We start from the raw sequence: 24,932 nt of genomic DNA on the forward strand, positions 1-24,932 counted from the left end.
CACAGTGAGAGAGATAAATATTGTCTTCATTTAAAAACAATATGACACCGTCCCTGCCCCATCATCACTGTTCACCATTATTTGAATGAAAGGTCACAAAATACATTTCCAGTCATTTCCAAACAAGCCACTTTAAAGAGCAGTGGGAACATGAAGGTCCGGTTAACCGTTAAGCCTGGCCCACGGACTAAAAAGCATGCTCAATATGACTAGGCTTAATCTGTGTCCAGGGAGTTGGCATATAGAGCTGCTAAAGACTTTCCTCCTGAGCTCAAACTAACAATGCAACTATAATGCATTATGATGGAGTTATAACACATCGTAAGACTTGTAATAAGCATGACTGTCTGCCTTATATTCATGTCATAATAATCCAGACTAAATAACGGCCATTGTGAGTCAGTTGAAATGTTAATAAAACAGGTTAAGCCTAGTCCTGATCTCCAATGAGCTGTTAGACTTAGTCCCACTGTGTGTCTGTTTCTCAGACTGACACACACACACACACACACACACACACACCACACTATCCGTTCTACGTACTATCCAGATGGTTGAATCCGGATCCTGTGGTACAGACTGTTCTCTCTGCTATTGCATGGCAGGCAGTACCAGCCCGCCAAGTCTAGGTCCAAAAGGCTCCTCAACAGCTTCTACTCCCAAGCCATAAGACTGTTGAACAACTAATCAAATGGCTACCCGGACTATTTACATTGACTTCCCCCTGCTACTCAATGTTTATTATCTACGCATAGTCACTTTACCCCTACCTACATGTACATATTACCTCAATTACCTCGACTAACCTGTACCCCAGCACATTGACTCGGTACCGGTACCCCCTGTATATAGCCTCGCTAATGTTATTTTATTGCGTTACTTTTTTCACTTTAGGTAATTTAGTAAATATTTTCTTCACTCTTATTTTTCTTAAAACTACATTGTCAGTTAAGGGTTTGTAAGTAAGCATTTCACAATATTCGGCACAAGTGACAAATATAATATAATTTGATGTAAATGAGGATATTCTCGAATGCTGACCATGACCTACGTTTCTCGTCAGAAAAACGGTTGACTCGTGATTACACATACACACCTGAACATACACATTTAACAATATGCCAGAGATACACTACACACACACACATACTCTACCAGTCACAAGTTTTAGAACACCTACTCATTCAAGGGTTCGTCTTTATTTTTTACTTTTTTCTACATTGTATAATAATAGTCAAGACGTCAAAACTATGAAATAACACATATGGAATCATATAGTAACTCAAAAATAAAGTATTAAACAAATCGAAATATATTTTATATTTGAGATTCTTCAAATAGCTACCCTTTATTTAATCGTTTTCATGTCTTCACTATTGTTCTACAATGTAGAAAATAGTAAAAAATAAAGAAAAACACTTGAACGAGTAGGTGTTCTAAAACTTTGACCAGTAGTGTACATATACACCTCTGATATACGCACTAAACATATGCCTGAAAATATACATACATACACATAAACATACACAGTACTCACACTTAAAAATACACATACGCACCTAACGATATACACACAAATATTCACGCCTCAAAAACACACCCACATTTAATGTGCACACATACACCTGTGAGCAAAACCCTATTGATAGAGCTATCTCTATCTAACCATCTCTCCATCCTAATCTTCTTCCTCCCAGCAGGGAAGTGTGTTTGTGTGTGTGTGTGTGTGTGTAAGGGTGGGTATGAGCGTGTTGTGTGTGTCCGCAGAAAATGTGCCTAAATTTCCATCATTAAGTTTTATCCCCAAACCCATCAAGACACGACACTAGAAACAAGTCCAGAGTAGAACACAGAATCACACGACACTAGAAACAAGTCCAGAGTAGAACACAGAATCACGCGACACTACAAACACCATAGTAGAACACAGAATCACACAACAATAGAAACAACTTCACGGTAGAACACAGAGAATCACAGGACACCAAAAATGACGCCACAGCTCTCTCTGCCTCCTCCTTCCACCGTCCCAGCCCAGTGCCCGGGCTGTGTCTTGACCATTACAGGACAGGACAGAGACAGGACAGCAGAGAACACAAAGGGTATGCACTGGAAAGGAGACGCCAGAAACAAAAGAAGAAAAGTATTTATTGCGTCTCGTAGTAGTTTGAGAAAGTTTCTAAATGTGGAATGTCATCACCGCTAAAGTTCTACACCCACACACACACACTCTACCCACACACACACACACACACACTCTACCCACACACAAGCTACCCACTACACACAAACATGCTTACCTCTACAGCCTGAAAGAGGCAACAGTCAGGAGAGCACGATGGCATTTTCACACTGAGCCTCACTTTACTGAGACAGAGAGAGTGGAGTGAGAGAAAGAGGGAGGGATAAGGGGAAGGAGGGGAAGAGAGGGAGTGACTGAGAGGTAAAGTGAACACGAGATTGGCAGAGGGAGAAGGAGCGATGGAGGGGACATTGAAATAGAACAAGGAATATTGGTGGGGGAGAGAGATGGAGTGAGGAGAGGGGGAATGAAAAGGAGAGAGAGAGAGAGAGAGAGAGAGAGAGAGAGAGAGAGGAGAGCACTTCCTCTCATGCTGGGCAGGATAATGCCTGAATGCTCCTCTGTCTAAGACTCAGCCAGTGGATTAGTGCGGTGTGTGTGTTTGTGTGTGTGCGTCATGCGTGCAGAGAATTCACTTCATGTCACACACAACGTACAAACAAATGCATGCACACACACACACAGACCCAGTCATAGTCACGCATCTCCAAACATTTTCTAGTTGCCTCACGGTTTCAATTTCTCTTATCAGACCAACCTTCCCCCTTTGTTTTCTTCCCTCCCCCTCTATTCTCCTCTCCCTTCCAGCCCTCCTCTCCTCTACAGATGGGTGTGAGATGGAGGGATGAAGGGTTAGGTATGGAGCAGTGTGAGGAACAGATGTCTGTTGTCTTTCATGGGGCTGTGGGGGAGAAACAGTTTGGTCACTAGTTAAAGTGGAAGAGTCTGTAAAGAGTTCTTTAGTTTTAGACTGGGATCACGTGTCAGCTATAAGGGCTGGCAGACAGGAGAGGGGGCGAGAGAGACTGGCGATTGCTCAGCTATTCTGCTGAGAGAAAATGGAAGATAAAGTGGAGAGAGAGAGGGGGGATTAAGAGAGGGAGAGAGACAGTGAGTGACAAATCATTTGATATTTATTTAGATTCTAGTTTATTATCCATTTATTCATTAATTTATTATTTTAGTTTAAACTGAATAAAATCAAACAATTATTCAAGTGTATAAATTGTAAATAACAATATAAATGAGACTAGTGCCGAGCAATTAGTGCTTTGAGGTCGGTTCAAAAATGGTCGGTTCAAAAATGTGTTATTTGTTTCGTGCTGTTGACGAGCCCAGAGAGCAAATCAAGCCTACCACTGGCCAATCAGATAGCTCAGATCACAGTTTCTGCACTGTTTCCTTGAGCCTATAGACAGGAAAAAGAAGCCTTGAGCGAACAGCAAAGTTGATACCGTGAGATTTAAAAACTTTTAAAACCATGACTAGAGAGAGAGACTCAATGAATACGTTCATGTTTAAAGTTGTTATTCTGCACTGTCAAAACAAAACGCTCAACACTTCTAGAAGCCATAAAATGCAAGACAACCAGCACTGCAGCTATAATGAATAGATATAGCAAAGAGTTACAATAAGCTAGATTGCGTTATTATTAGCAGCTTGTCCCTTTTTTTTTATATCAAGTAATATTTCACTTTATCTGGACACCGGATTAACACAATGAATTGGTGCATGAGACAGAAATATTGCAGTTATTATAATAATGCGAACTGAATTTCGCCATCAGCTGGTAGACAGTGTCCCCTTTTCTCAGCAGAGGGATGGTGAGTCAGCCTCACAGCCGCTCTCTCCCTCCTCTCAAACCAGGGGCGGAACTTTCACTGGTACCACATTCTGATATAGCATTTTTGTACGCTCCAGTTTTATCATTGGAATGTGATACAAAACGGAGGCATCGGTGTGCTTTAGGACCATGCGGACGCCGCCGTGCGGTTGATAGGCTGTTAAGTGTTTATCTGTCTGGGATTAAATAAATAAATACATAAATACATAACCAGTCAGAAGTTGACACACCTACTCATTCAAGGGTTTTTCTTTATTTGTACTATTTTCTACATTGTAGATTAATAGTGAAGACATCAAAACTATGAAATAACACATATGGAATCATGTAGTAACCAAAAGACTGCAAAATAAAAATATATAAAAAAATGTAGGTTCTTCGAAGTAGCCACCCTTTGCCTGATGACAACTTTGCACACTCTTGGCATTCTCTCAACCAGCTTCATGAGGTAGTCACCTGGAATGCATTTCAATTAACATGTGTGCCTTGTTAAAAATTAATTTGTGGAATTTCTTTCCTTCTTAATGCGTTTGAGCCAATCAGTTGTGTTGTGACAAGGTAGGGTTGGTATACAGAAGATAGACCTATTTGGTAAAAGACCAAGTCCATATTATGGCAAGAACAGCTCAAATAAGCAAAGAGAAACGAGAGTCCATCATTACTTTAAGACATGAATGTCAGTAAATACGGAACATTTCAAGAATTTTGAAAGTTTCTTCAAGAGCAGTTGTAAAAACCATCAAGCGCTGTGATGAAACTGTCTCTTATGAGAACCGCCACAGGATTGGAAGACTCAGACTTACCTCTGCTGCAGAGGATAAGTTCATTAAAGTTACCAGCCTCAGATTGTAACCCAAATAAATGCTCACAGAGTTTAAGTAACAGACAAATCTCAACATCAACTGTTCAGAGGAGTGAATCAGGCCTTCATGGTCAAATTGCTGCAAAGAAACCACTACTAAAGGACACCAATCAGAAGAGACTTGTTTGGGCCAAGAAACATGAGCAATGGACATTAGACCGGTGAAATTCTGTCCTTTGGTCTGAGGAGTCCAAATTTGCGATTTTTTTCCCCCAACCGCCGTGTCTTTGTGAGAAACAGAGTAGGTGAACAGATCTCCACATGTGTGGTTCCCACCGTGAAGCATGGAGGTGGTGGTGGGATGGTGCTTTGCTAGTTATTTATTTAGAATTCAAGCCACTCTTAGCCAACGTGGCTACCACAGCATTCTGCAGCGATACGCCATCCCATCTGGTTTGCAGTAAGTGGGACTATCATTTGTTATTCAACAGGACAATGACCGAACACACACCTCCAGGCTGTCTAAGTGTAACGGCTTTCTTGTGGCGAAGGAGAGTCGGACCAAAATGCAGCGTGTAGATTGCGATCCATGTTTATTAAACTGAAGTAACACGAATCTAAATACAAACACTACAAAACAATAAACGTAACAGCCTAATACTGGTGCACATACACACAGAACAAGGACATCAAGACACGAAGGACAATCACCCACACCCAACACAAAACAGGCTACCTAAATATGGTTCCCAATCAGAGACAATGACTAACACCTGCCTCTGATTGAGAACCATATCAGGCCAAACATAGAAATAGACAAACCAGACACACAACATAGAATGCCCACCCAGCTCCCGTCCTGACCAACACTAAAACAAGGAAAACACATACGAACGATGGTCAGACCGTGACACTAAGGGCTATTTGACCAAGAAGGAGAGTGATGGAGTGCTGCCTCAGATAACCTGGCCTCTACAATCACCTGACCTCAACCCAATTGAGATGGTTTGTGATGAGTTGGACCACAGAGTGAAGGAAAAGCAGCCAACAAGTGCTCAGCATATGTGGGAACTCCTTCAAGACTCTTGGAAAAGCATTGCTCATTTTTTTATTTTAACTAGGCAAGTCAGTTAAGAACCAATTCTTATTTACAATGACAGCCTACCCTGGCCAAACCCTAACCCGGGCGACGCTGGGCCAATTGTGCTCGGTCCAATGGCACTTCCAATCGCGGCCGGTTGTGATACAGCCTGGAATAGAACCAGGGTCTGTAGTGACCCCTCTAGCACTGAGATGCAGTGCCTTAGACCGCTGTGTCACTCGGGAGCCCCCCTTGAATGAGTATGTGTGTCCAAACAATTGACTGGTACTGTATATTTGGACACACCTACTCACTCAAGGGTGTTTCTTAATTTTTACTATTTTCTACATTGTAGAATAACAGGGAAGACGTCAAAACTATGAAATAACACATATGGAATCTTGATAAACAAATCTAAATATATTGATCTATCCTTGATCTATTTATTACCAGTGTGATCATATACATAACATTTTGAAATCTAATTTCAAAATGGTCTGAGAAGAACAACATTGACAGGGCAATTCAAGCATAGCCAATATGAAGTCATAATGTAAATGAGCTTTAGCCTACTACAAACCTCATTGCTACAGCTACTGTTTTTAATATGTTGAAATTGCATAGGCTTATGTTTTTAAGTCATGTTTTAAAAAAATCTGATCAGTAGATCTTGGCCTGCATTTTGATTCAGAAATTGATCTTGACTCAGAAAGGTTGGCGATCACTGTTGTAGTTAATTACCACGTTTTCTGCACAACGGAATATGTAGAATATTGACCTGTTGGAAACTACAACTCCCTACTACATCCCACAGTTCGGGCTTGATCAGATTTATCTCGACAGAAACTTCACATTGAGCTCACAGGAAGAAAAAAAAACAGAAATGCAATTCAAATAAATGAACAGACTTTGATCAATTGGTTGTTCAAAAAACAAACAAAACATTTAGTTAATCTCTCAGCACTAAGACAGAGGGACAGAAAGATAGAACGAGCGAGAGAGGCAGAAAGATAGAAAGAGCGAGAGAGGCAGAATGAGAGACAGAAAGAAAGAAGAATGTCTGTAATGTAATGTAGTACTGAGTCATAATCAGCCTCATGTGTGGATCGCTGCATGCCAGCTGGCCCCTAATACAGCCTGGATGAGAACACACACACACAGACATGCATGCAAGCATTCACGCACACACAGAACATAAAATGTTATGTTAAGTAGCCCCACAGCAAGAGAGAGAGAGCAGGTTACATCCACAGAGATGAATATCTGTGTGTGTGTGTCAGTAAAACTCTTCTTTCACATTACATCTAAACTATTAACATCCTCTTCCCTTCCATCAATCCCCTTTCCTCCTCGACCCTCCTGGCTCCTTCCTTCTCACTCGGACTTCCTCACATCTCTCCCCGACCCTCCTGGCTCCTTCCTTTTCACTCGGACTTCCTCACACCTCTCCCCGACCCTCCTGGCTCCTTCCTTCTCACTCGGACTTCCTCACACCTCTCCCCGACCCTCCTGGCTCCTTTCTTCTCACTCGGACTTCCTCACACCTCTCCCTGACCCTCCTGGCTCCTTCCTTCTCACTCGGACTTCCTCACACCTCTCCACGACCCTACTGGCTCCTTCCTTCTCACTCGGACTTCCTCACACCTCTCCCCGCTCTCCATCTCAGATATCTGACCATGTCATGGAGAGAGAGATGGAAGCGAAGCGTCTAGACATTATGAGCAGGCAGAATTATGTGGTTGTTAGTCTGGGTCAGTGTGTGTGTGTCACACCGAGACGCTCGCTCACACACTCGTGGTCTGAACTTGATTAGAGGCCACAGTTCAGCCTCAAACTCAATTTACCACTTAACTAACCTTGTCTTAACCACACACACGCTGTGGTCTACCCCCTTATCATGACTCAGGCTCTCTAACAGATAAACAGATAATAGATTCCCTCCTTGAAGGAAAAACAGAACTATGTTTTTACATTTTTGTTTTCAAAGGTTTTTCAGCCTCTATTGGTTTCAGGGAAGTAGAGCGAAACACATAAATGATGTTAAGTAATAAAGAAAACACACACACACTCAATGATCTTATGGCCTTTATCACCGAACCTTTACATGTATTAAGGGGAAGAGGGAGGGAGCGAGAGATTGAAGCCAAGGGTTACAGAAACAGTCGTCCACATTTTTATTTGATGTTCTAAAAAAAGACTTGTGCCTCTGGGCTCATTTAAAAGCAAGAATTACATTACAGATGGACTGACTCAATCAATCACACACACGCACACAGATGCCAAAGTAAACCAAGCCAATGAGACAGCAGTGGTGAGGGCAGCTAACCCGGAGGGCCTGACTGAGACTTGCGTAAGACTGGCCATTCCCATTGTCTGGGAAACTGACTTCTCACACACACGCCAGCCAGGTCACCTGTGATACAAGTCAGTATTTGACGTCCATCCATGTCTATGGACGTTGGGAGATGAGGTGGAAACTGGCCCCTAGGGACAACAGTGAGTGCTGTTACTGTCTACCTTATGCCTCTGATTCCAAAGGTTGCAAGTTCAAATCCAGCGATGTTATTATTGAGATTTAATGCCTAAACTTAACCTTAAATACTTACAAATTTGATGTTTAAGAAACATGGATGAACGTCTAATTAGGATGTGAGACTGTGAGAGCCAGTTGCGCACGTACCCACACACACTTGACTTCACGTGTCCTTACTAAAAGCGGTCTAAAGCTGAGGCCTATGAGAACATGGCTTACAGTACGAGTCAAAAGTTTGGACGCACCTACTCATTCAAGGTTTTTCATTTTTACTATTTTGTACATTGTAGAATAAGCGTGAAGACATCGAAACTATGAAATAACACGTATGGAATCAGGTAGTAACCAAAAAAGTGTTAAACAAATCAAAATTATTATTATTATTATTGCCTTGATGACAGCTTGCACATGCTTGGCACTCTCTCAACCAGCTTCACCAGGAATGCTTTTCCAACAGTCTTGAAGGAGTTCCCACATATGCTGAGCACCTGTTGGCTGCTTTTCCTTCACTCTGCAGTCCAACTCATCCCAAACCATTTGAATTGGGTTGAGGTCGGGTGATTGTGGAGGCCAGGTCATCTGAGGCAGTACACCACCACTCTCCTTGGTCAAATAGCCCTTACACAGCCTGGAGGTGTGTGTTCGGTCATTGTCCTGTTGAAAAATAAATGACAGTCCCACTAAGTACAAACCAGAAGGGATGGCGTATCGCTGCAGAATGCTGTGGTAGCCACGCTGGCTAAGAGTGCCTTGAATTCTAAATAGAATCACTGACAGTTTCGCCAGCAAAGCACCCCACACCACCTCCTCCATGCTTCACGATGGGAATCACACATGTGGAGATCATCTGTTCACCTACTCTGTGTCTCACAAAGACACGGCGGTTGGAACCAAAAATCTCAAATTTGGATTCATCAGACGAAAGGACAGATTTCCACCGGTCTAATGTCCATTGCTCCTGTTTCTTGGCCCAAGCAAGTCTCTTCTTCTTATTGGTGTCCTTCAGTAGAGGTTTCTTTGCAGCAATTCGACCATGAAGGCCTGATTCACGTAGTCTCCTCTGAAGAGTTCATGCATTTATTTGGGCTGCAATCTGAGGCTGGTAACTCTAATGAACTTATCCTCTGCAGCAGAGGTAACTCTGGGTCTTATTTTCCTGTGGCGGTCCTCATGAGAGCCAGTTTCATCATAGAGCTTATCGGTTTTTGCAACTGCACTTGAAGAAACTTTCAAAGTTCTTGAAATGTTCCAGATTGACTGACATTCATGTCTTAAAGTCATGATGGACTGCTGTTTTTCTCAGATTATTTGAGCTTTTCTTGCCATAATATGGACTTGGTCCAACTTCTGTATATCACCCCTACCTTGTCACAACACAACTGATTGGCTCAAACACATTAAAAGGAAAAAATACCACAAATTAACAAGGCATGACTACCATGAAGCTGGTTGAGAGAATGCCAAGAGTGTGCCAATCATCAAGGCAATGGGTGGCTACTTTGTAGAATCTCAAATACATTTGGATTTGTTTAAACACTTTTTTGGTTACCACATGATTCCATAGGTAGAATAATAGCAAAGACATCAAAACTATGTAGAATATAGTAAAAATAAAAAACCTTGAATGAGTAGGTGTCCAAAATTTTGACTGTAACGGTAGGTCAGAATGTTTAAACTTTCACATTTTCAGATCAGATCAATTTCAGATCATACAGCAACTAAGATAGAGGGATGGAGAGAAAATTACATAGATACAGACACACAGAAAGACAGATGGAAGAATTACAGAAAAGATGGTAAGAAAGAGAGAAGTCCTGTCTATTCTAGAAGAGAACAGTGCCAGTGAAAACTAAGTACACAAACACACTGACTCGCTCTAATTCACATGGCTTTATTAGCATGGGAAACATATGTTGATGTTGCCAAAGCAAGTGAAATAGATAATAAACAAAAGTGAAATAAACAATCAGAAATGAACAGTAAACATTATGCTGAGAAATGTTTCAAAATAATAGAGACATTTCAAATGTTATATTATGGCTATGTGCAGTGTGTAATAATGTGCAAATTGTTGAAGTACAAAAGGGAAAATAAATAAAGAGAAACATGAGTTGTATTTACCACGGTGTGCAGTGATCTCATTTCTCATATTTACCCCCTCTCTTCTTATGTAAATGTATGCTCTCGTCTAGAAAAGTGGACTCTAGTGATAGTATTTTCCTTGCTTTTTAGACCAGGTAGGCCTAAACATATTTTTTTAAATGGTAGGCTAACTCCCTCTCTCTTTCCACAAGGCATGTCTGAGACTCCTGTCTGCATTGTTGTGGAGGCTATGCCATCTGGTAAGACCCTGTTTGTGTGTGGGAAGAAGTCAGTAACATGTATAAATAACGTTTGACCTTGGTGTGTAGGTATAAATAAAGTTGTATACAACAGGTGTAGACTAACAGTGAAATGCTTACTTATAGGCCATTCGCAACAATGCAGAAAGAAAATAGAGAAATAAAAGAAAAGTAATAACCTGTAATAATACAATTAATAAATACACAATGAGTAACGATAACTTGGCTATATACCCAGGGTATCAATACCGAGTCGATGTGCAGGGGTACAAGGTAACTGAGGTAGATATGTACATTTAGTTAGGGATAAAGTGACTAGGAAACAGGATAGATAATAAACAGTGAAATTGTTAACCAAATAGCTACCCGCACTAACTATTTAGCTTATGGCTTGGGGGTAGAAGCTGTTGAGGGTCCTGTTGGTTCCAGATTTGGTGCATCGGTACTGCTTGGCGTGCAGTAGTAGAGAGAACAGTCTATGAATTGGGTGGCTGGAGTCTTTGACCATTTTTAGGGTCTTCCTCTGACACCGCCTGGTAGAGAGGTCCTGCATGGCAGGAAGCTTGGCCACAGTGATGTACTGGGCCGTACGCAGTAACCTTTGTAGCGCCTTACGGTCGGATGCCAAGCAGGTGCCAAACAAAGCAGTGATGAAGCCAATAAAGATGCTCTCAATGTTGCACCTGTAAAACCTTTAAAAGCTCTGAGGGCCCATGCCAAATCTTTTCAACCTCCTGCGGGGGAAGCGGAATTGTTGTGCACTTTTCACGACTTCATTGTGTGTGTTTGTGGACCATGATAGATCCTTAGTGATGTGGACACAGAGGAACTCTCAACCCTCTCCTCTAAAGCCCTGATGTGAATGGGGGCATACTCAGCCCTCCGTTTCCTGTAGTCCACGATCAGCTCATTTGTCTTGCTGATGTTGAGGGAGAGGTTGCCAGGTCTCTGCCCTCCCTATAGGCTGTCTCATCGTTGTCGGTGACCAGGCCTACCGCCATCGTGTCGTCAGCAAACTTAAGAATGGTGTTGGAGTCATGCGGCTACGCAGTCATGGGTGAACAGGGAGTACAGGAGGGGACTAAGCACGCACCCCTGAGGTGGCCCTGTGTTGAGGGTCAGCATGGGAGATGTGTCATCTACCCTAACCAATGGGGGTGGCCTGTCAGGAAGTCCAGGATCCATTTGCAGAGGGAGGTGTTCAGTCCCAGGTTCCTTAGTTTAGTGATGAGCTTGGAGGGCACAAGGGTGTTGAAGGCTGAGCTGTAGTCAATGAATAGCAGTCTCACATAGGTGTTCCTCTTGTCCAGGTGGGAGAGGGCAGTGTGGAGTACAATGGAGATTGCATCATCTTTGGATCTGTTGGTGTGGTATGCGAATTGGAGTCGGTCTAGTGCATCTGCGATGGTGTTGATGTAAGTCATACCCAGCTTTTCGAGGCATTTCATGGCTAAAGATATGAGTGCTATGGGGTGATAGTCATTTAGATAGGTTACAATGGCGTTTTTGGGCACTATGCTGGGCTGCTTATAACATGTAGGTATTACAGACTGGGTCAGGGAGAGGTTGAAAATGTCAGTGAAACACTTGCCAGCTGGTCAGCGCATGCTAGAGTACGCGTCCTGGTAATCCATCTGGCCCTGCGGCCTTGCAAATGTAAACTTATTTAAAGGTCTTACTCACATTGACTACGGAGAATGAGATCACACAGTCGTCCGGAACAGCCAGTGCTCTCATGCATGGTTCAGTGTTACTTGCCTTGAAGCGAGCATAGAAGGCATTTAGCTCGTCTGGTGTCACTGGGAGGCTCGCGGCTGCGTTTCCCTTTGTAATCCGTGATAGTTTGAAAGCCCTGCCACATCCGACATGCATCAGAGTTGGCATAGTAGGATTAGGCATTAGTCCTGTATCGATGCTTTGCCTGTTTGAAGTTTGAGGTTGTAGCGGGATTTATTATATGCATCCGGATTAGTTTCCCGCATTTTGAAAGTGGCAGCTCTAGCCTTTAGTTCAGTGCAGATGTTGCCTATAATTCATGGCTTCTGGTTGAGACATGCACATACGTAGGGCTGTGGCAGTTATGACATTTTGTTAGCTGGTTATTTTCATGCAAATAATTGCTGGTCTCACGGTAATTGACTGTCAATTAACAAACACGTTTAGCATCTCCATGAACACAAGCCATTGAAAAAAATAATCCTCATCTCAGGTTGCACAGTTCACTCAAGTGGTCATATTTTAATTGACTATTCTCAACTTAATCTCGTCTTTACTAGCATGTACAATTTGTTCCGATTCAGAATGGCCCATTATCAAATGGGTAGGAACAGGGGAAGCGAGAAAAAGATGTCATTCCTATGGACTCTAATAGCAAATTGTGGCCACAGTTTGATTTTCAATCCTGCCAGGCAGGCTGTTCCAGTTTTATAGTGGATCATGTGCTTAATTGTAGCGGCTGATAAATAAATATAGTAGCACCTGGAATCCTCCTATTTTGAGTGGCAACCATCAAAACTCTGCTTTCAAAAAGGATTGCATATAGAAATGTCTGGGCTTATAAAGAACACAACGTTTGGACACACCTACTCATTCCAGGGTTTCTTTATTTGTACTATTTTCTAGATGGCAGAATAATAGAAGACATCAAAACTATGAAACATCACATATGGAGTCATGTAGTAACCAAAAAAGTGTTATACAAATAAAATATATATATTTTATATGAGATACTTCAAAGTAGCCACCCTTTGCCTTGATGACAGCTTTGCACACTCTTGGCATTCTCTCAACCAGCTTCATGAGGAGTCACCTGGAATTCATTTCAATTAACAGATGGGCCTTGTTAAATTTGTGTAATATTTTTCCCTCTTAATGCGTTTGAGCCAATCAGTTGTGTTGTGACAAGGTAGGGATGGTATACAGACGATAGCCCTATTTGGTAACATACCAAGTCCATATTATGGCAAGAAGAGCTCAAACAAGCAAAGAGAAACAACAGTCCATTTCTTTAAGATATGAAGGTCAAGCCTATAGGCCTATGCGTATACATAAGCTCTAATATGCGTAGGTTACATTTTTAGCATCACCTTAGAAAGAGCTGTCCATTTTTTGGGGGCTTTGAAACAACATCCAGAAGGACCATGTTTTCCACTCAGTTTCAACTTTATGATCGATCACAGTGAGATGAGTTTTAAATGCATGATACTGTTATGATAAGTGTTGGATGTGATTTTCAATTGCATTGATGTCAGAGTGGTTAGAGGGACAATAGATGAATTAATGAAGCCTATGACTGATGTGGTAAACTCCTTAAAGTTATCACATGAATCCCAGAACATGTTCCTGTCTGTACTAGCGATACAGTCCTGTAGCTTAGAAGGAGCAGTGTGTGCCCGTGACTGGGACTCTGAATAACACACACTGGGGGAAGGAAAAGCTGGACTCTGACAAACTCTCTCACACTCACACAGCCGTGACGCTCCGAGCTGGGGTGGAAGCGTGTGAACGGGAAATGAGCGTCTGTCTTTCCCAGATGCTGTCGGAGAAGCCGGAACACCGGACGGATAGGCAGGGCTCCCACAGCCCAGATACTGAGAGGTTCCCAGCAACATCTCCAGGAAGAGGGACACCGAGCATCCTGTAGCCCTAGAACACTGTGTGTGTGTGTGTGTGTGTGTGTGTCAGTCAGCGGCTGCCCTGCTACTGAAGACAGAGAAAGCAAGAAAGGAGCTTTGGCTACTGTTGATTGTGAGGATGAAGGCCTTTTAAATTGAAGTCAAATTAAAGTTAGAGTATGCCTATTGTGAAAAGCTTACAAGGCAGGTCTCCAAACTGTGACCATGTAGCCACATTATGCGACCTTAGACTTGGTTGTGTGAGTTAAGAAATGTATTGGTCACATCAGTGCAGGCTGCACATTCATTCACCTCCGGAGCCTGCTGGTTCTGTTCTACTTGATAATTAATTGCACCCACCTGGTGTCCCAGGTCTAAATCAGTCCCTGATTAGAGGGGAACAATGGAACTGGCTTCGAGGTCCAGAGTTGAGTTTGAAGGATATATTCATTATCCTCATGAATCCTGTAATGAAAGGGTCTGTTTGCCTCAGCTTTCCGAAGGTATACTTTTAATGTCTCAGCTCTCAATTCTAAACTCAACAGCAACTATTTTACAAAGATATTTGATCTGGCTTTCAGACATGGAGTGTGCGAAAAGCATATTGGCCATTGCGAGTGAATGGCCTCATTGAACAGTATGCTACAACTGGAAATGAAATGAACTTTTAGATGAATACATGGCTACTATGAGTGGTATTAAATTTAGAGTTAGCTATCTCGCTAATATGTTTGAGTTTCCACTTACTCAGGTGGTGAATCAGCCCCAAATACTGTTCTATCGGAAAGTATTCAGACCCCTTGATTTTCCAATTTTGTTACATTACAGCCTTATTCTAAAATGGTTTCTCCCATTCTTTTCTGCAGATCCAAGATCTGTCAGGTTGGATGGGGAGCGTTTCTGCACAGATATTTTCAGGCCTCTCCAGAGATGTTCGATCAGGTTCAAGTCCAGGCTCCTACTGGGCTACTCAAGGACATTCAGAGACTTGTCACGAAGCCACTCCTGTGTTGTTTTGGCTGAGTACTTAGGGTCTTTGTCCTGTTGGAAGGTGAACCTTCACCCCAGTCTGAGGATCTGAGAACTCTGGAGCAGGTGTTCATCAAGGATCTCTCTGTACTTTGCTCCGTTACTCTTTCCCTCGATCCTGACTAGTGTCCCAGTCCCTGCCGCTGAAAAACATCCCCACAGCATGATGCTGCCACCACCATGCTTCACAGTAGGGATGGTGCCAGATTTCCTCCAGACATGACGCTTGTCATTCAGGCCAAAGAGTTCATTCTTGGTTTCATCAGACCAGAGAATCTTGTTTCTAAGAGTCAGAGTCCTTTAGGTGCCCTTTGGCAAACTACAAGTGGGCTGGCATGTGCCTTTAACTAAGGGGTGGCTTCCGTCTGGCTACTCTACCATAAAGGCCTGATTGGTGGTACTGCAGAGATGGGAGAATCTTCCAGAAGGACAACCATCTCCACAGTGGAACGCTGGACGCAGTTTGGCCGGGCGGCTAGCTCTAGTAAGAGCCTTGGTTGTTCCAAATGGAGGTCACTGTGTTTTTGGGGACCTTCAATGCTGCAGAAAATGTTTTGGTACCCTTCCCCCAATCCTGTCTCGAGCTCTACGTACAATTCCTTCAACCTCATGGCTTGGTTTTTGCTCCGACATGTACTGTCAAAATGTGGGAACTTATATAGTCAGGTGTGTACCGTTACAAATCATTTCAAATCAATTGAATTTACCACAGGTGATCAATGGAAACAGGATGCACCTTAACACAATTTCAAGTCTCATAGCAAAGGATCTGAATACTTAAAGTTTATTTATTTATTTTATTAAAATTAGCTAAAATTTCTAAAAACCTGTTTTCGCTTTGTCATTATGGGGTATTGTGTGTAGATTGAAGATGATTTTTTACATTTAACCCATTTTAGAATAAGGCTATAACATAAAATGTGAAAAAAGGGAAGGGGTATGAATACCTTGAATACACTGTATATTAGCCTATGATATTAGAGCACAAAGACGCAGGAAAATGAATATATTTTTTTTTACAATTCTGGAGCCATATTTAACAATAGCTTATTTGTCTACCCAAAATGCATGAGAATCACTGGATTAAGTTGCACATTAAAATATTTTGAATCACAACATCACAAGATGAAATTATTTATTTATTCAGTACCATCTCAGTAGACTAAGTACACTTTTTTATAAAGCATTGTGAATAACTTGATAGGCCTAAAAAAAAAATCTGCTGCATGATCCCACAAAAAATAATTGGTACGACCAAATCATGGGCTGGTGCCACCAACTGAAAAACTTAGTGGCACAAGTCTGTTAGTCTGGAGCCCTGCTACAAAGGGAATGTCCTCGGTGTGGAGGGGTTGAGCTATTGTAGTGGATAAAGATGAGAAGAATGGTGTGGCCAAATGCATGCTACTTTGCACCTCGCCATTTTTATTTATTTATTATTATGATTATTATTGTTGTATGTCATTGTTATTATTGTAGGCCTTTTTATTAATCTAAACCAGTTCTTTAAATATGCAAAACATGTTGTTTCATTCTGTTGAGACATTTTATTAGGTTAACTGTAATGTTGTTTTCCGCAATTTAATATCCTGCTCATATTTTCCCTATAAACAATGGCTTGACTTACTTTTGATATTACCTTAATAAAAGTTTAGAAACATTTGTGAAGGTTTGGTGTGGTGTGGCTATTAGCCTACTATACTGAAGGCCTATGATATGACGACTGTGCGCACTGGTGCTCCAACTGACTCCGACAGCTGAACTTGTTGTTTCAGGCCTACCTATTGGAAGGATGTTTCAGGCCTACCTATTGGAAGGTTGTTTCAGGCCTACCTATTGGAAGGATGTTTCAGGCCTACCAGAGTTAATCCTGTAATCTAACGCTTATCTTCATAACAAATTCTTATAGAACATTTATGAATGAACTCCTCCTGTAAATCTGACAGATGCAGCAGCCTGTCTGACATGAAACAATGCATGTCCGTGTCATATCAGGCCACCGGCATCTCTCTCTGGGGCTAGGCCTTTCTTTCCATTTATCTTTTAAATATTCAAATCATACAGTGGACGCTTAAGCCTATAGGCCAATGCATGCAGTGCCGTTATGCATTTGGTGCTCAAATCTCCAACAGCTGAACCGTGAGATGGACAACGTGTTTTAGGAATGTAAAAACCAATAAAATAGGCTATACATTTTTGCATATGCTACAGATCGAAAGACAAGGAATAGTGTTTTTGTAATTAGATATAGGCTGTTTAAGGACACAAATGTGGCTCATTTGGCCAATATCCCTGGTTTATTGATGGAGCTGACTGCGTGGGAGGATGGCCTAATGGGTTACGTACCCAATACATATGGATGTATTTCTCAAATGTCAGATCAATTGAAATCTTTCCGGTCACCTGTCTGGCGCCAAATGGGTGTGTGTGTAAGATTAGTGACCATCATACCAGAATGAATAACACACACACACACAAGTATGATAAACTGTTGAGTAACATAAGAAAGGCAGGTCTATGGACAAACACAACATTATGCCAGGACATTAGAGTCCAGTCAGCTGATTCAGAAACAGACACGCACTTGCACTCAAAAGTAACTCTGTCTGTGTGTGTGTGTGTGTGTGTGTGTGTGCTTACATGGTTGTCTGTGGTGTGTATGAGGCTGAGGATGGGAGAGCCAGTGGGGGTGCAGAGTTCAGGGAAGGGGTTGATGACGGCAGGGAGAGAGGAGGGACGACACTGCTGCTGCTCCTCCTGGAGCCTCCTGTAGAGGGAGACAGAGTTGCACAAAAATAAAAAAGACACCTCAATCACAACCACAGATTTACATTTACTCATAGAAAGATATAGATACTGTGTGTGTGTGCACATGTGTGTGAGAGAGAGAGAGAGACATAGTTACATGAAGGCGTTGATGTGTACGGGCTGAGAGCGACACAGCCTCTCTTGGGGGCAGGAGAGGGGAATAGGGGGCGTAGGGCGCTGGGAGCGAGGGCCGCGCCGATGAGGAGCATGCCCGTGATGAGGGGTGTGCACGTGACTGTTGTGCAGCAGCGGGGCCGTCTCTGTGTGGGTATTGCAGCTGGAGTAGAGACTCTCCAGAGAGGAGTTCATGTCATTCACCAACGCCTCCAGATCCACATCATCTACACAGAGAGACAGAGCGACAGAGAGAGAGAGACAGAGATAAAGACAGGAGGGAGGTGGGGAGAGAAAGAGGGAGAGATAGAGGTGTATTTAAAAACACAGCAAAAAGGAGATACATGCTGCAAATGTTGCTCTTACCAATAGATGTCACTGTAGACCAGAGATAACTAGGATGCTGTCCTGAGCACAGAGAGAGCTACTCCCAAATCTCCGTTATTCGCATGAAGACGGAGATACAGGGGGTGCAGATCCGGGTGCCTTGCGAGAATTTGTCGGCGAGTGAGTACCCACCTTTACCATGCGCTCTATTGTCCAATGTGCAATCACTGGAGAATAAACAAGATGAGCTCCGTTCCAGACTATCCTACCAACAGGACAGGACAAAACAGTCATATCTTGTTTCACCGAGGCGTGGTTGAACGATGACATGGATATACAGTTAGCTGTGTGTTCCGTGCATCGGCAGGTCAGAACAGCTGCGTCCGGTAGGACGAGGGTTGGTGGTTTGTGTCTATTTGTCAATAAAAGCTGGTGCACAATGTCTAATATTAAGGAAGTCTTGAGGTCTGTCTCGCCTGAGGTAGAGTACCTCATGATAAACTGTAGACCACACTATCTATTTTTTGAAGCGGTCTATTTACCACCACAAACCAATGCTGGCACTAAAACCGCACTCAACGAGATGTATAAGGCCATAAGCAAACAAGAAAATACTCATCCAGAAGCAGAACTCCTAGTGGCCCGAGACTTTAATGCAGGCAAACTTAAATCCACTTTACCTCATTTCTAGCAGAATGTTAAATGTGTAACCAGAGGGGGAAAATAAATAAACTTCTAGACCACCTTCACTCCACATACAGACACACGTACAAAGCTCTCCTCCGCCCTCCATTTGGCAAATCTGACCATAATTCTATCCTTCTGATTCCTTCATACAACCAAAAATTAAAGCAGGAAGTACCAGTGACTCACTCAATATGGAATTGGTCAGATGATGCGGATGCTACGCTACAGGACAGTTTTGCTAGCACAGACTGGAATATGTTCCTGGATTCATTAAATGACATTGAGGAGTTTACCACCTCAGTCACCGGCTTCATCAATACATGTATAGACGACATCGTCCCAACAGTGACCGTACGTACATATCCCAATCAGAAGCCATGGAATACAGGCAACATCCGCACCCGAGCTAAAGGTTAGAGCTACCGCTTTCAAGGAGCGACAGCTTTTATAAGAAATCCCGCTATGCCCTGAGACGAACCATCAAACAGGCAAAGCTTCAATACAGGACAAAGATAGAAACATACTACACCAGCTCTGATGCTCGTCAGATGTGGCAGGGCTTGCAAACTATTACAGACTACAACAGGGAAACCCAGCCACGAAGTGATCAGTGATGCGATCCTACCAGAGGGGCACTGCCCTTTCCCACCTGGACAAAAGGAATGCCTATGTGAGAATGCTATTCATCGACTACAGCTCAGCGTTCAACACCATAAGCTAAGGACCCTGGAACTAAACACCTCCCTCTGCAACTGGATCCTGGACTTCCTGACGGGCCGCCCCCATGTGGTATGGGTAAGCAACAACCTCTGCCATGCTGATCCTCAACACAAGGGCCCCTCAGGGGTGCGTGCTTAGTCACCTCCTGTACTCTTGTTCAAACACGACTGCGTGGCCAAACACGACTCCAACACCATCATTAAGTTTGCTGACGACACAACGGTGGTAGGCATGATCACCAACAACGATGAGACAGCCTATAGGAAGGAAGGAGGTCAGAGACCTGGCAGTGGGGTGCCAGGACAACAACCTCTCCCTCAACGTGAGCAAGACAAAAAGAGACGATTGTGGACTACAGGAAAAGGAGGGCCAAACACACCTCCATTCCCATCAATGGGGCTGTAGTGGAGCAGGGTCGAGAGTTTCAAGTTCCTCAAGCTACAGTAGACTAGAGATAGTTAGGATACTGTCCAGAGCAGAGAGAGAGCTACTGTATGTCAGAAGGACATTAAGAAACCATTGGAATATAACGGAAGACTCCAGCCTTCCACTAAAATGTTTCCTCTACCATGTTCTAAGGTGTCCCTAGGCTCTGAGTGTGTGTGCATGTGTAGGCCTGAGTCTGCTGACTCTGGAGCACGGTCACTGCCTCTCATATGTTAAATCTAGAATGTACAATCATAAAAAACATACCGAAGTCTCTATCATCCCCTACAGTCAACATGGGGTGGCAGGTAGCCTAGTGGTTAGAGCGTTGGGCCAGTAACCGAAAGGTTTCTGGATCGAATCCTTGAGCTGACAAGGTAAAAATCTGTCCTTCTGCCCCTGAACAACGCACTGTTCCCCCGGTAGGCTTTCATTGTAAATAAGAATTTGTTCTTAACTGACTTGCCTAGTTAAATAAAAGATTATTTAACATTTTTAAAACATACTGAAGTCTATCATCCCCTACAGTCAACATACCAAAGTCTCCATCACCCTCTACAGTTATCATACAGAAGTCTTCAAGTTACTAAACCAGCTAAATATGCCTCTAGGCAAGTGTATCGGTCTGCGGGACCCCACACTGATCCAAATGAAGCATACATCGGCAAGAAAACTGATTCAAACGTTACGAATTGCAGGTTCACCAATGTTTTTAACTCAATCGTTTCTGCCTTATTCTGCAAATATCTCGAATTTGTTGTGATGGAATTGATTCGTCCTCTCCTTCAGCCCATCGAACTTTGTGCATGGAGCTGCATATGACATTGCGTTACAAGTCAGATAACAACTGTGTGCACAGCGCAAAAGATGGAGCTGCACAAGCCAACGAGAGGTAGGCCTACTCTATCCCTGTTCTAATATTGGTAGGCTATATCTGCATGGCACCTTCAGCATTCAGATGTTTGTAAAATGACTTTCGTAATATAAAATCATATACTATTAACTTCTTACACTCGTGGGAATTGTCCTATACTGTACGGATAGGGCTAAATTTAAATGTTTCTTACAGAAGAAATATGGAAAGAATATGCAATACCGGTAGCCATTAAAAAAAGTGAACAGTTTGGAGATAAATGGGAAAATTAGACAAAGGTGAGAACACAACAGTTCACCTGACACAAGACTGAATCCAAACATTAGAATGTTGATTTGGGGTAGTTGCAACATAAGACAAAAAAAATGACAAGGGTTTGAGTGAGAGGTCTAACTGGTGTTTCCAAGTGGCCACACACACATCTCCAGACTGTCAGTTTGAGTGAGAGGTCTAACTGGTGTTTCCAAGTGGCCACACACACACACGCACACGCACACACACACACACACACACACATCTCCAGACTGTCAGTTTGAGTGAGAGGTCTAACTGGTGTTTCCAAGTGGCCACGCACACATCTCCAGACTGTCAGTTTGAGTAAGAGGTCATCACTGATCTAACTGGTGTTTCCAAGTGGCCACGCACACATCTCCAGACTGTCAGTTTGAGTAAGAGGTCATCACTGATCTAACTGGTGTTTCCATGTGGCCACACACACACATCTCCAAAGTGTGCACAGTTCCTAAATCATTTCAATGCACTTTTATGACTCAAAGAAAAGTCTTCAACTAGAAAGTATTTTTTTGAGCTCTCCTAGCTGTGCCGTTGAGGAACTAGAGCAAGAACACTTGTAGTTGTGTTGTTTGGAACACAACCCTGCATCTTCGCCTTTACACAGTTACTGTTAAGCAATACAAAAACGTCCATTATAAATCCAAATCTGGGTCACATGGGTATAATTTGAAAGCTTGTTACATTTTATAAAATATGATCTTAGGCTTTCACAAGGCAATTTAGAGAAGCAGATCGTAATTTTGGTGCAACAGAATGGAGCCATGAGTGCATTTCCTTCACAATACAACAAACATAGGCTCATTCTGTTCAGGACGACCCAGAATATAACACCATGCCATCTGTAACTGTACATCTAACATAGTGATCATGAAAGTTAACACTGTATATAGCATGAGTTTTATGATATGGAAATGTGAAGTGTACAGCATTACAATTTAAGTGCTTATCAGAGTCCAAATCTGCCATTTTCAACATGTATATGGGTGCAAGTGCAAAGAGCTACATGAGGGACAATCAATGTAATTTTTTGGGTCATTGATACCAAACGCACTGTAGAAAATGTTTTACCTGTGGAGACGTACCGGGCTACCGGAGTGGACAACAATTTTGCTGATTGCACATCTAACTGCTGATTTTCGATTGCCAGGTCCACCGTACAAAATATTAGTTTGGCTCTGCTTTTATTAAACAGTCACTTTGGTCACTTTTTACCTGAACAGGGTAAAGGTGTAATTTCATAACAAGGACAGCAATCATTTTTGCGAGCCGCATCGGTCGGAACGGGAGAAGAGAGCTGCTCTTGGTCAAAACCATTTGCTTTTGAGACTGGGTGAAATGCAAAACTGTTATGTTAATTAGCTATGTACGCCATAGCTAATTTCTAAAGATAAATATTGACATATTACTAGCTCAAAAATAACATTTTAAATCTGATATCTGACAAGTTAAACCAGTGGGTGATGAGTATTTCAGATAAAAGGTGGGGGGGGGGGACAGAAACATATATTACACCGATCCATTCCACTAATCAAAGCGCACCGATCGTTTCAAACAAAAAGTATTATTCCTGTATCATATTGGAGCACATGTACCTAGATGCATATTGAATCGTGATTGTAAGGAGAGATGCACATCCCTATAACCTAGCATAATATAGCCTGGCATAATATAGTCTGGTGGCGCCGATAGATAAGTCAGCTCTACATCTAGCTCCTAAGCAACTTCACAGTATTATGTTTTTTTGTGTGTGTTATTTCTTACATTTTTAGCCCAGGAAATTGTTGGTGTTATTACATACAGCGGGAAAGAACTTTCGGATATCAGAGAGGCAATAACTCCCCAGCATTAGGACCGGGAATACGACTTTCCCGAATTTTATCCTTTGTCCGTACCCCCCAGGGCAATTGAACAGATTCCAGAGGCTGATCCAAAACACCACCGGCTGAGAAGAGGTGATCGGAGTGGACTTCTAGTCCAACTCAGGAAGCGCGCACACCACCCACCATTTCCAGAATATTACTCGCTAATGTTGATGGAAACATGGCTCTCGGGATATACTGTCTGAGACTGTACAGCTAGTTGGGTTCTCAATATATCGCCCAGACAGGAATAAAGAAATCTCTGGGAAGAAGGCAGGCATGGGTGTATGTTTCATGATTAACCACTCATGGTGTGATTGTGATAACATACAGAAACTCTAGTACTTCACCCGACCTAGAATACCTCAATCAAATGCTAATAATTATCTTCGGTTATAGTCACAACCATGTATATTCCCCCTCAAGCCAATACAAGGACGGCCCTAAAAAGAACTTCACTGGACTTGATGCAAACTGGAAACCACATATCGTGAGGTAGCATTTATTGTAGCTGGGGATTTTAACAAAGCAAATTGGAGGAAAACACAACAACGTTCTACCAACACATTGATAGTAGCACTCGCTCTGGGAAAACAGACCACCGCTACTCAGCTTTTCAAAGTGCCTATAAGGCCACCCCCGCCCTCCCGTTGGCAAATCTGATCATGACTCCATTATGCTCCTCCCTTCCTATAGGCAGAAACTGAAAAACAGGATGTACCTGTGCTAATAACTATTCAAAGCTGGTCTCACCAAATCAGAATCCACACTTCAAGATTGTTTTGATCACACGGACTGGGATATGTTCAGGGTAGCCTCTAAGAATAACATCGACAAATACACAGATACGGTGACTGAGTTTATCAGGAAGTGTATAGGAGATGTTGTATCCACTGTGACTATGAAAACCTACCCTAACCAGAAACCGTGGATAGATGGCAGCATTCGCACAAAACTGAAAGCGCGAACCACCACATTTAACCAATGCAAGGTGACTGGGAATATGGACGAATACAGTGTAGTTATTCCCTCCTTAAGGCAATATGTCAGTAGAGAGACAAAGTGGAGTTGTAATTCAACGGCTCAGAAACGAGACGCATGTGGCAGGGTCTACAGACAATCACGGACTACAAAGGGAAAACCAGTCAAGTCGTGGAGACTGACGTCTTGCTTCTGGACAAGCTAAACACCTTCTTCGCCTGCTTTGAGGATAACACAGTGCCACCGACGAGGCCCGCTACCAACGACTGTGAGCTCCACTTCTCCATGACCGACGTGAATAAGATATTTAAGCGTGTTAACCCTCGCAAGGCTGCCGGCCCAGATGGCATCCCTAGCCGTGCATGCGCAGACCAGCTGGCTGGTGTGTTTACAGACATATTCAATTTCTCTCTATCCCAGTCTGCTGACCCCACTTGCTTCAAGATGTCCACCATTGTTTCTGTACCCAAGAAAGCGATGGTCAATGAACTAAATGACTATCGGCTGGGTCGGAA

At 42.8% G+C, this 24,932-nt stretch overlaps 1 protein-coding gene across 2 annotated transcripts in view; it reads right to left on the reverse strand.

Annotated features, from left to right (window-relative positions):
- LOC109907342 (growth factor receptor-bound protein 10) overlaps positions 1-24,932 on the reverse strand; it is a 54,279-nt gene that overhangs the window by 14,230 nt on the left and 15,117 nt on the right. The window contains exons 5-6 of one of the 2 annotated variants that reach the window (XM_020505246.2): positions 18,233-18,476; positions 17,968-18,094 (exon numbers count right to left, since the gene is read on the reverse strand). In XM_020505246.2, the coding sequence (XP_020360835.1) occupies positions 17,968-18,094; positions 18,233-18,476 (371 nt within the window). Of the gene's footprint in view, positions 1-2,300; positions 2,508-17,967; positions 18,095-18,232; positions 18,477-24,932 lie in introns of those variants that run through there. The other variant, XM_020505248.2, reaches the window with a different exon arrangement.

Source organism: Oncorhynchus kisutch, linkage group LG17, assembly GCF_002021735.2.
Source record: "Oncorhynchus kisutch isolate 150728-3 linkage group LG17, Okis_V2, whole genome shotgun sequence".
Classification (NCBI taxonomy): domain Eukaryota; kingdom Metazoa; phylum Chordata; class Actinopteri; order Salmoniformes; family Salmonidae; genus Oncorhynchus; species Oncorhynchus kisutch.